The sequence below is a fragment of the Benincasa hispida genome, chromosome 9 (genome assembly GCF_027475165.1).
Source record: "Benincasa hispida cultivar pf3 chromosome 9, pf3_genome.v1.1, whole genome shotgun sequence".
In the NCBI taxonomy this organism is placed as follows: Eukaryota; Viridiplantae; Streptophyta; class Magnoliopsida; order Cucurbitales; family Cucurbitaceae; genus Benincasa; species Benincasa hispida.
Window position 1 is genome coordinate 34,022,606 of NC_143486.1, and position 13,832 is coordinate 34,036,437.

A 13,832-nucleotide genomic window follows, 5' to 3' on the forward strand; every position below is an offset into this window, starting at 1 on the left:
ACAACACATCATGGGTATTACTTAAATTAGAGCGAATTTGATGGGCATTCATAGCCCATTAAATAAAAACCAAATAAACCTTAAATCTCACCCGAAATTCCAAGTTTTCGGCAAAAAAGAAGAGGTCGGCAAGGCGCGACGACGAGTCACGATAGAACGGGCAGTGGACGTATAAATTATTTAGAATCGACAGAACGGGCATTTTGAGAAATTTTCCTTTTCTTATTATGAGTTTTAGCTGTTTTAAACATCTCTATATTCAAAACAGCTTTTACCTCAATTGGTTTTAACAAGTATAAGTTATTTTCCAAATTTGTAGAACATATCTTAAGACCTTTTGAAATAATGAACACTTCATTATTTTCAAAAGAAACTTTATAATTACATTTAAGTAAACATGAGATAGAAATTAAATTCCTTTTCATAGAAGGAATATAATAAAAATTTTCAAGTAAAATGTATTTATCTCTAACAAATAACTTCATATCTCCCACTGCTTGAGTTGAAACAACCTCCCTGGTCTCTACCTTAAAGGTTGTTTCACCTTTTGTAAGCTGTCTCCAAGAACAAGTTTCCTGAGTGAAAGCATAGATATGATTAGTGGCACCTGAATTTATTATTCAGGTCTTTTTAATCATTTTCCACTAAGCATGTCTCAATGACAAGCAAATCATATTTACTTTGTCGTCCTACTTTCATATCCTCATGTATGAAGTTCAAAACTTTTTTATTTGAAGATGAATTGGGAGATAGAGGACATTCCTCTGTTAAAAGAAATTTCAAATTATCGTCTGCTAGTATATTTGATTTCTATGTTGAATATTTATTACCGTTAACTAAACTGGAAGCATGTAATTTGGAAGAATTCGACATACTGAAATTTTAAACAAATTATAATTAGTAAATTGCTTTTAAACCCAATTCAATTTTAGCAAAAGTAATAATGTACCCAAAATTCATTATTTATTTGTATTGATACTATAGTTATTGGGATTGGTGTCCTAATTCTCTTTGAGTCTTGTTGTTTGTAATATATACACATTGTTATGAAAAGAAATAAGAGTTATTTCATTCTGGAATTTACTCATATCTAATAAACAAAGCTCCATGGTTATCGTATATAAACTTAAGCATATATATGAGATATACAAGTGGATCATGCCTTAAGTGATAACCTAAATAGGTTTGTAGTTTAAGGATTAAGGTGGGATACCTGATCCTGGTGACATTACGGATACGACCCGTTTTGTAAAGGTTTGCAAGTGTTGTGAACTACTACAGATGGTAGATCTTGACCATTCATGTGGAGACATGTGAATGGATGTCCTATACAAAGAGTTTGTATAAGACCGGACCATGAGATGATTCGTCTCTGTATATAATTCCATTGATACTGGAGACTTACATCTCACCTAAACGACCATAGGTGACATGACCCTAATCCTGAGTGTTTTGGGAACTCCTGCCTTTGAGGGCGGTCCTTTGTTTAGTATGGGTGAGAGTGGCCAGATTGCCAACTCAACATGTCTACCTTTTTGGGGACTTATCTAATTTGGGAGCTGGGAACTGAGTTACACAAGATGGAACTCACTCCTTCTCTGAAGCAGGGGTAAGTAGATAGATTGCTCCCTTAAAGGCTGATTCCGGGGCTTGAACATAGTGGCCACAACTTCTCTTTGAAAGAGAGGACTCAGTCATAGTAGGACTATGACTTATGTTCATTAGAGGGATCAGTGGTACTTAAGGACTTAGATGTAACTACAGGGGCATAATGGTTATTGGCTAAGCTGTATTTACGAGCGATCTGTGAAGGGTTATCGCACTATGATTAGTTAAGATGGACACATAATATATCAATAGTAAGGAGAGTTTAGTTGTCGGTCTTTAGTGAAGTGCCTGACAGTTAACGGATGGTGGATCCCGTGACTAAAAAGTTAGTAAGTTATTCACGTACTGTTGGAGGTTCGAGCTACAGGTTCATAAGGTTCCATTGGTAGCTCAATGGATTCAAGTTGAGAATAAGTTCTTGGTGTTGATTTGAAATGTTCAAATTGACAAGAGGTAATTCGATTATATATGATAAGATACATCTAGTGGATGATTAATGTAAATGAGATTTACATTAAGGACCATAGAATAGAAAAAAAGCTATGGTTTATATATTTTATGAGATGAAATATTAAAACTATAGGTTATAAATATAATATGGTAAGTTGGTTATGGTATATATTTATAATAATATTAATTATTGGATAATTATCTCTTTTTCTCTAATAACCAATTGAGTGTGAGGTTATTGGTGGTTTCATGGTAACTATGAGATAAAAAGGAAAAATGTTTTCCAAATTTTAGTAATCGTTGATTTGAGATTTCCATTCTCGGAAAGTTCTCACGGAAAGGTTGTCAAGTAAATACGATTTACTAAACGACAACTTGGAGAGACTAGACGATCGTGGAGTGTTTCTATACGATAGACACTCAGTTGACCGATGAGCTAAACGATTGTATAGCTTTTGTTAAACATTAGGCATCATCTATACGATATACTTTGACATCTCCTACTTGCTCAATCGTTTACACAATTGTTCTCTTCCAATCTCTGCCTCTAACCAAGTCCACACAGAGCCCACACTTCTAGATTCTCACAACAAGAATACGAAGGTAATCTTTGTGGTGGTGTCATACTCAACTCAACGCTATCGAGGTTCTGTGGAAGTTGTTCGTTGCATTTGCTATGTTTGTGATCTAGGTGATCGTTGTGTTCGAGATCGCTGTGGGTCATGCAGTGTTGCGGTCATAGAGTTCGAGCGTTCGTGTGTTGTCGTGTTTCTGTGAACGAGCGTTCGTGATCAAGGGTCTTGAAGATGAGTCTTCAAAGGTATGTGTATTCTTTCCCATGATCGTAGAGTAAAACATGTTGTAATTTCGGGTTTGTGCATAGCTTGTTGTTTCCGTTTATGACTGTAATTGTGAATGTTCATATACGATTGAAATTTGGAATGATCCTTCCACTACTCATGGAAATCCTTATGTCTGATTTCCTTTAATAGTGAATTAGAATAAGTGCTACCAAGGGGCAGTCAAATACTCTTTCACTAATGCAAGACGCTCTTGAGTAAATACTATCTCCAGAATAACTCTTATTCCTATAGTCATTTAGTTACTGCTTTCTGTCAAGAACTTACTAACACTTAGTAATTCTATAAATGTAATCCTCTATTTTTAGATTTCAGAGATTAGCAGCCCTAACGATGCTACCGAATTAGAGAGTCAAGGTTGGGAATCGACCTAAGAAATCCTATCTATTTTTGGAGTTCGAGTTGTTCTAAATCCTATGTTACAACCCTCCGAGGGGATAGTTGTGGTTAACAACTAGCTAATGCCACCCAAAAGACGACAACAGGGGCAACATAGAAATCTCACGGTCCAAACTAATGGAAGAGACTGTAAAACACGTTACATATATCCTTTACCCACTTACTATGATCTACTTCCCCCATTCACATTGCTATTGACTCACACAAACATTTTCTGAATGGAAGTCACTCCTAGGGTGACACAAAGGCAAGCATTAGGGGTGTTCAAAAAATCCGATGACCCGAAAAAATCAATCAACCCAATCCAACCCGTTCGGTTTGGGTTAGGTTATGAACTTTTTGGGTTGTGTTGGATTCAAATAAATAAAAAATTTATGGGTTGGGTTGGTTCATGGGTTACCTAAAATAACCCAAACCAACCCGGATTTATTATTAACTTTAATATATATATATATATATATATATATATATATATATATATATATATATTGCTTATGTACAATTAGATATACTGTATTTATTTTAGTTTTCTTTAATTTTAAAAGTTTTTTGGATAATTTATTCTTCAACAACTCTTAAAAATAATTTCTTTTTTTGTACTTTGAAAAAATATTATACATTATATAAATTGAAATTGAGTTGTTAATCTTAATTCATATATGAAAATAGTTAAATCAAAATTTTACGTATCAATATTTTACTTCCTTTTATAAAAAAAATTAAATAAATGACCCGAGTAACCCGAACCAAACCAATCCAAATGTTTTATGGTTGGGTTGGATTGAGTTCATTTTTTAATGAGGGTTATTTGGGTTGAAGAAATTTACAACCCGAACAATCGGGTTGGGTCTAAAAAGTCATTCAACCCAACCCAACCCAACCCACGAACACCCCTAGTAAGTATGAATCTCACGCTGTGAACTCTTAGGGACGTGAGAGCTAAGATCAATATATCGTATATATTTAATCGTACCATTAACCCATGCAAACACTTTTCGAATGGAGGTCACTCCCAGAGTGACACGAAACCAAGAATGAATCTCACGATGTGAACTCTTAGGGACGTGAGAGCTAAGATTAATATATCATATATATTTAATTGTACTATGAACTACTTCCCCTATTCACCTTGCTATTGACTCATGCAAATACTTTCCGAATGGAGGTCACTCCCAGGGTGACACGAAGCCAAACATGAATCTCAGGTGTGAACTCTTAGAGACTTGAGAGATAAGAAAAATATATCGTATATGTTACTAATCTCCCACTGAAGTGTTCTAACAACATATCATATATGTTATTCACTCATCTCCCGTGGTAATGTTCTACTTGTTTGGATATACTTTTACTTACGTTTATTCTGACTAATTAAACAACATAAGTCTATGTGGTTTATCCAGGTATAACATTTATAATTGGAATTTAACCTACGATGTTTAGGTGATAAACCAATTTTAACACCTTACACCGCTCACACATGCTCATATAACCGGTTAACAACACTCAATTACTCGACCATAATCCTCAGGTAGTAGGTGTTTCATGGACTGTCAACTTAAGTACCCTCAACCTTAAATAGGATTATATACCCGTTGAGTTTGTAATCGTAGTTTTATAAGATAATGACCTATTTTAACTATTAAAACAAGTGGTTAGCCTACAGAGCATGCAAATTGTCTCTGTTATGGATTTTAATGTCTAATCTAATTTTATAACAACTTATAAAATAATAGACATGCTTTGCATCCATAACATAAAACAAAGACATACATACTTTAATATAACACTTATATTAAACTATAGAAACCCTAAACATGCATAATGCATATTATAACTCTTTATAATATATTTTCAATGCATGTAACATGCTTCCTATGGTGGGATTTTAAATTTACATGGCATACATTATGCACATACATGCTTCAATTTTAATATAACATACGTCACATGCAAAAATATTTAAACACCACTAATATGGTTCAACTTTGGCATCCTAAGCAACCATAATGACTAAATATTACATAAAGAGTCAAAAACAACTTTAACTTGAATCTGGACTGCTCAACCAGATCCCAACCAGACCCAAATTGCTCGAACCGGCTCTCCAAGATTCCAAATGAGGCTGAACCAGACCAAAGGGAGTTGAACCGGACCAAAAACCAACAATACCGGTCAAACTAGCTTCACTCGTGCAAACTGACTCATGAACGCACGCCTTTCTAGGCTAGGATGAGTAGCGTTGCAATGCTCTACCCTAGTGTTGCAACACTATGGGTTTCATCAAGATCAGCTTATAAGCTCATCTGTCAAGAGTCAATTATAAATTAAACTTCATAAACAAAGAGAAATCTAATGCCAAAGTTGAATTTCAACCATATCAGTCAACCAAACATGCATCCATAGAAATTCACCCATTAAACTCAAATTAATGTTAATTGAGTACTTAAATCATGCTCTGATACCAATTGATGGAATGTATAAATATACAACAGAAGCAATCAGAACCAATAAGCACTCTAATTACATTTAATTTGAGTTTCAAAAGTATACAAAAACAGATTTTCAAAGAATAGGGTTTTAGAACATATACCTTTGAAGAATTCCTCCGAATCCAAGTAGTTTTCCACGAATTTGACTTTCAAATCAACAAAAGACCACCAAGAGTGTCTTCTCTATTATTCTCCAACTTGGATTTGAGTAGTGGAACTTAGAATTGAAGTGAATTTGTGTATGGAATCGGAGAGGGTTTGAGGGATAGAGAGAGTTTTGCTGAATTTCAAAAATTTAATCTTCATCATCTTCAAACTCAGAAATTCTGAGCTTTTTATATATCATATACATGCAAGAACTCAAGCTATCAGCTACATGACACTTCAAATGGCAATATCAAGTGGGATAGGTATCGGCATTTGGGATTAATCCACACTTCAAAAGTTAGGTAATCCCACTATTGAATAATCAATTTTCAATTTATATTGATTTAATTCAAAATTAATCAAATACAAAATTCAAATTCTAAAATTGAATTTGAAAATTAAAAATTAATTTGATTTTTAATTAATTAATTAAAAAATTAATTAATTAATTAGTAATTTAATATCAAATATTAAATTAATTAAACACTTTTATCATACATGAATCCTATTCATGTAATTAATATTTAAATCAACATAAAATATTTTAAACTCTCCAATTACGTTTAATTTCGATAAGTTAAATATCAATTATATCGAATATAATTATCTAAACCCTATTTGAAATTGAACAATTCAAATTCAAATCTTAATTTAAAATTTGAACACTTCAAATTTAATTCCTAAATTGAATTTGAACGCTTCAAAATCACTCAATATACTAATCCAAGATTTACGAGCTAGTAGAGGGACCTTATGAACCTAAAAATCATGAACTCCAACGATTTGAGACTAATTGGCTAAACTCTTTAAACTGAATTAATCAATATTCGTTAATTACCGAGACACACTACTATAGTTCAGTAGTTGCACTATTCTCACTGTAGATATATTTCTGTCAATTTGATTTAACCATAACCAGTAAGTCGACTCTTCACAGGCTGTTCATAATAACACTGGGTCAAATGTTGTTTTACCCCAAAATTACATCTTACTTCTTAAGTCTCACTAATCCTCTAATGAACAATTGATTTGTGATTCAATCACTAAACTGAGTCCCTCTCGGGCCATTGATAGGGTGAGACCTCTTATTCAAGACCTAGATTTAGTACTTAAGAGAATAACCTCTCTACTATCTCTACATCGGATAGGTGTGAATTCCGTTTTGCACCCTATGTTCCCAACTATCTATCCGGTCTTACCCTGAAATGGGAGGCTTATTGAACCGGCGCTGTTGAGTCAACCCTCACCTATGCAAATCTAAAGTTAATCCCAAAGAAACAGAGGTTCATAGTTAGTTCATGATTAAGGTCGAATTACGTAAGCCATCGATTTAAAACAGTTAGTCTTCTATGGTAATATGTGAAAGACCTATATTTTGACTCAAGTAATACTTGACTACTAGGCTACAACCATTTCAAACACATTTTTTTAGAAAACACTTTCCACAAAAATGAGATTACATTTCGAATCAATCTATAATTTGACTACCTCAATTATGTTATGCAGACACATTACTCAAGCCAACATTTTAATGAGGAGTTCAAAGTCCAAGCCGAGTTCTACAACTAAACAAGAAAAAAGATTAAGAATTTAAAATTATTTTTGTGATTCAGAATTCAAATGTTTTTCCAAGAAAATAAAAATTATAGTAATGAAATTATGAGAAAAAAATTATAAAAATAAAAATTTAAAACAAAATCGTAATCGAATAACATACAAAAAAGGATGAAAGTGTGAGAGATTATGCATAACCGATCAATTTTTTTTTTAGTTTGGGAACATTTAAAACTTTAAATTGAGTTATTAAATCTAGAGTTGTTTAGTCTAAAAATTAATTAGTCTATAAGTTAAAACAATTACGGTTTGGAAGTGCAAATGGATTTATAGTGTGTTTGACTATTTGAGAGTGTAAAGGTGTTTAACCTTAAGGTCATGTTTATCAAACCGTAATGAAAATTAATGTAATAATAATGAAATTTTATTGATGGACCAACTGTGATGAACTTGAATTGTAAATGTAATTGGATTGATTTTAATCGCATTTACTTAAAATAATGAATTTTGTCGAATTTATTGTTACCGCTACCTTTACCTCCACCTCTAAGGATCGAGCACTAACGGTAATAATAAAAATATCAAAATCGATAATTTTTCAATGGTAGTATAACGATAACTATGATAGTAATGATAGCGGCAAGATATAATTCTCACATGCAATCGAATTGAATATTCTTTATTCATCAATCGGATCGCGTTATTTCATTACAAATTTGGATGTGGAGTCCATGTGTCATTACAATTACAAAACACAAGTAAACAACATCAAAAGTAGTCAAATGATTTTTTATTTTTTTTTTAATTTCCATTGATTTTTCAATGAGGTAAACGAAGCCTAAGTTCTACAAGTCTATATGCTGACTTTGCTTTTTTTTTTTTCCTTTTCTTTTCTGTTTTTGACATTTTTTTATGTACTATTATCAATTAAAATTTTCAATAACAAATTTGATCTCAAACTACTGTACCAAATTGATATTAATTGAATATGAATATAACAACATTTCTAAATTTGAAATAACATGACTAGAGTTTGAATTTTACATTTATTTTAAAATAAAATATTTGGGATGAAGTTTAGAATACATCAAAATCTAATACATATAAATGTTAGGTTCTATCAAATTTTGATTTAGATTTGGAATAAAATTCTAAGATACACTTTTCTAAAATTTCTTCTGGAATGAAAATTTGATTATGCCCAAATTCTAGCAAATTTATCTAACTTATCTTTTGATTTAAATTTGACCAATATGTAGATTAAAATGTGAATCAACATTCCTAATTTGACAAAGATTTCCAAATTGGAACAAAACAGAATAATAAATTGACAATTACACCGACAGGCTTCAGAATCCATTAAAGCAAGCCAACTTCCAATTAATTCTTTTAACCATATTTTCAATGTAAGGTAGGCCCCCAAAATTAATGGAAGAAACTGCCTAACTGTAATGCCACCGACAGATTTTAATCATCCTCAAAAAATCATATAATAATTTACTTCAAAACTCAAATATTTCTATGTGACAAAATAGAAGGGAAATCAAAATGATGATATTTATAGGCACTAAGAATGGTTAATGCTTTCCTTTGGATAAGCTGACCCAACATCTTTCCTTCTATAACACTATAAAGATGAACATGCATGAGGCAATTTAAAGGCCAAGATTGCAGGCTTGAACAAACTCCAAGTCATAATCCACATACTTGGTCCAATATGGCCGAAATTGAGTGATGGCAATGTCTAGCCAAGGTTTCATGTTCCCATTGAAATGCACAACTGCAGCATTTTCGATCTCGCCCTTGCTGATGCTGGGATTGTAACCAAGTCCAAGGACATGCCATGTCTTGTCCAGTGGCTTTGTTGTGGAGTAGAATGTGATTAAACCAGGAGGCAATGTCCCTAACTTCCACAAGGTTCGATTTTCATTCTGCATGAAACAATAACTAATAGGTTAGAGATAGGGCAAGAGGAACAAGTAAAAACATACTTTTGAAAGCAATTTTAAGCTAATAGAACTAAATGAATGATTCGTCATTAAGCACTTAAATTGTGCTATTACTAGCATTCGTAAACACATCTTAAATATTAAATATTAATTGAGTTCAAGTGGAAGAAAGTATCCTATAAGACCCTCATACACTGGTTTGAACATAAGACCTCTTGCTTTGATACCATATTAAATCACTGATTCATCCAAAAGTTTAAGCTAGAGGGTTATAGTAAATGTAATAATATCAAACACTTTAACATAAAGGCATGCTGTCCAATAAATCAGAAAATTGCTAATTAGAATACGGTTATTCAAGTAGATGATTTGATTGCAACTTAATAGGCAGTCAGATATTTGAAATGGGACAGACCAAAAAATTTGCAAAAAGAATTATCATGAAGGGAATGAACATTCAGAATACAAGTTGAGAAGTAGTTTGTCTTACCATATTCTGCCAGTAGTGATATTCTTCTGTGCATTTTTCTCTTCTCCAAGCATCCAAATCGAAGAAGTTCATTCCATAAGCCCATGCACATGCCTTGGGATCAAACTTCTCTTTGATTAATGGATGTGAAAAGTTCATGTACTGTGCATATCTGTGGAACGAGCCAAAACATGTCTCGACTGCACCATTTACTTTTCCATCCATATCGATCTTCCACAAGCCAGTCAAGTCCTTCTGGACTACTATATCATCATCCAAAAACAGAATTCTATGTAGTTTTGGGTACATCTCAGGTAAGTAAAATCGCAAATGGTTTAAAATTGATAGATATTTGGGATTTCTGAACTTCATATTTGTGGTATCCTTCGTTGCATTTTCAACACTATTCTCAAAGTAAAACCTTTGTAAATTAGCAGACTCTAATTGGCGAAGCACTGGAACATAGGAAGAATTCAAGAACTTATAATCCTCCACTGCCTTAACTTCAATGTGAGCTCCATTATAGTCCTTCAATTTGAACATAACTTGCATTGCCCCAAGATTCATCTTGTCAGTAACAACATGAAACACATGCTTCCATGGTTCTTCAGCATTCTTACTAGCTGAATTAACGACAACCGATGCAGCAACTACATTGTCTGAGAATATTGCATAATGGTAAAGACTTGGATCCTCTATTTCTGGTGGTACTGGCTTTCCTACATCTGAATATTTGTCTGGATGTGCAATTCTTTCTTCCATCAACCTCATTGCAATGCAGTGCAAACTTTTTGGAAGAGATTTCGCCGCAATTAAACTTGAGAATGCACCTTGTTTCTTGGCTTTCGACAATAATTCATTCACTGAAAAAATCGTATCCTTCAACTTCTGAATCTTAAGTTGATTATCAAATGATTCTTTGGCTTCAGCAATGACTTGTCTGGTGAGTTTAATACGCTCTTTAACCTCTTTCTCAAACTGACGAAGCAGAGCCTCATCGATAGAAGCTGTTTCAGGCTCAAAGAGACTACGGTAACTGGGTTTATTATTGAGATCCGTATAATTCTGGGAAAGATCCGCGAATACCCTAACAAGCTTCGAATACTCCAATTTAAGCCTTCGAGCATAAGAGGCATAGGCGTGAAGCAAAGTCCGATGGTCATCGGCTTGCTTCCGGATCTGGTCGAACCGTGATTTTAGCGGGTCTGATTTAACAGCTAGCGGAAGCCTTGTTCTGGAATTAATTCGATATGGAGCAGAATCGTAACCCTAAAATTTCATACCACACATTTACTTCAGAGCACAGCACAACACACATCCAAAGAAATTCCAGAGAAAAACAAATAGTAAAACGAATGTCAATATCTGAAAAACAAACGTTTCATATAACGAACTATGTAAACAAAAAATGTACATTCAGAAGACAAGCTGAAGAAGAATTCCGATCTAAAGCGAGGCAGAGCATCAATGGAAACTGGATCCAAACACTCAAACACAAAACAATACAGAATTATAATAGCAGGAGAATATTGATATCTAAAGGAATACTCCAGAAATGAGAAGTCCAGTAACACAAAACAAAGCAAAATCATGATAATAGTTTGAGGGAACAGAATCGCAACCCTAAAATTTCATAACACACGTTTACTTCAGTGCGCAACACAAAACATCATCCAAGGAAATTCCAGAGAAAAACAAACAGCAGAACAAATATCAACATCCGAAAAGCAAACGTTTCATAAAGTGAACTTCGTTTAAAAAAAGAAAAAAGAAAAAAGAAAAAGAAATACATTCAAGGCTCGAGAGAGAATTTGAAGAAGAATTCCGATCTAAGGCGAGGCAGAGCATCTACGAAAACCGGATCCAAAAACTCAAACACAAAACAATACATAATTATAATAGAAGGAGAACAGTGATATTTAAAGTAATATTCCAGAAATGAGAAGTCCATTGACACAAGAAAGAAAGCAAAATCATGATGATAGTGGGAAGGAACAGAAAGAGAAAATTAGAGATGATAATGAGGAAGAAAATAAAAAGTAAGATGAAATAAAGAAGACGAAAACTTACAGGAAGGGTGAGATCGGAAGAGTGAGTGGTGGAAGTGAAGAATAAGGAGAAAGAGAGGAAGAGAAAGAATGCAATGGAAATGGCGGAGAGGAGAGCTCTGAAGGAGAAGAATCTAAGCAAGGAATGAAGAAAACCTCCATTAGCGGTTGTAGCAGTATTCCGTAGGTTCGCCATTTTCGTCTGTGAGAGAGAGAGAGAGAGGTTGAAGAAAGAGAGGAAAGAAGAAGCGGAGAGATCTGTGGCTCTGAAAGAGAAAGAGAGAGAGAGAGTATGGGATCCAACTAAGCGTCAGTGTTTAATGTAAACAGACAATTGAAAGCGCGTCATTGAAAGTGTCTCTGTCAAAATAAATTATATATAGTCTTTTTGGTTATCGCATCCATTTGCCTTCCATCAATACGTTAAATTTAATTAACATTGTCTCTATTTTCGAAAAAATCCGATCTGAAAAATCCAATCAACCTAATTCAATTGGTGTGATTTGATGAATTGGGTCAATTCATTTAGATTGGATTGAGTTCAAATAAATGAAAATTTTATGAATTGGATTGGATTGATTCATTAAATTCACTTAATATAACTCAAACCAATCCGAATTTATTATTAATTTTAATATATAATTTTTTTTTGTTACTTATAACATAATTATTTATACATATATTGATTTTAATTTTATTTAATTTCATTATTTTTTTTAATCATTTATTCTTTAACAACTCTTAAAAGTAGTTTATTTACACTTTATAAAGAAAATTTACACTATATAAATTGAAGTTGAGTAGTTAATCTTTATTCAATATATGAAAATAATTAAATTATATTTTTACTTATTTACATTTTGTTTTTTTTTAAATAAAATTTTAAATAAATGACCCGATTTAATCCAAACCAAATATTTTATAGTTGAGTTGGGTTGAGTTCATTTTCTAATAAGAGTTATTTGGGTTGAAAAAATTTACAACCCAACAATTGGATTGAATATAAAAAAATCTTTCAACTCAATCCAACCCAACCCATGAACCCTAGTCTAAAAAAAGTGACAATGAGATTATAAAAAAAATTTTAATTACGATTTAAATCCTCAGTAAACTTAATTTAGCTTCTAAATTTTAAAAAATGTTCGTTTTGTTTTATAAACTTTTAAAAGGTTTTTATTTTAGTCTCTTCTATTAAAATTATGTTAACTCTTCAACATAAATGTGAAGGAGCTTGTATTTTTTATGACTAGATTCTAGGTGTATTGGGTAAGATGAATGTGAAATAAAATACCGACAACCAATACATCAAAATACTAAATGACTAAAATTTGAACTAAAAAGATCCTTTGTCATCTTATTTAAAATTGAAACTCCATATTTTTTAGCGTAATTAACTTATTTGATAACCGAGTCATCAAAAAATTCAAGTCAATTTCTTGAAGTAATTTTTTTGAATTTTTTTTTAATATATCAGGGATCAAAATAAGCATTTATTAAAAATTTAAGGACCAAAACGAATATTTTCTGAAGTTTAGGAACTAAAATAAAATATTTTAAAAATTTAAGGACCAAAATAGAATATTATTCAAAATTTAGAAACTAAAATAAAACTTAAAACTTATATTAATTACTATAATAAGCATGTTTATTCAAAGTTGATTTATATTTATTTTGAAAAAAATTTCATTTTTACTTGACATCCATTTAAATCTTAAACTTTATTAAATATATTAATTTACGCTTCTTCAAAATTTAGAAGGTAATTCGAAGTCTAAATTTCTATCTAAATCTAAATAAACCTAATAAAAGTTATAAGTAAACCCAATAAATACTCCATGTATTATACTTAGGTTCACAAA

General features: G+C 32.2%; 1 protein-coding gene across 1 annotated transcript; it reads right to left on the bottom strand.

The window, feature by feature from the left end:
• Positions 1–8,972: 8,972 nt before the first annotated feature.
• QUA1 (Nucleotide-diphospho-sugar transferases superfamily protein) lies at positions 8,973–12,473 on the bottom strand. Its single transcript, XM_039042644.2, has 3 exons — positions 11,996–12,473; positions 9,947–11,194; positions 8,973–9,438 (listed from the first exon to the last, which is right to left on the bottom strand). Exons 1-3 carry the CDS (start codon positions 12,167–12,169, stop codon positions 9,163–9,165), a joined length of 1,698 nt encoding a protein of 565 aa, XP_038898572.1. The 5' UTR covers positions 12,170–12,473; the 3' UTR covers positions 8,973–9,162.
• Positions 12,474–13,832: the final 1,359 nt, after the last annotated feature.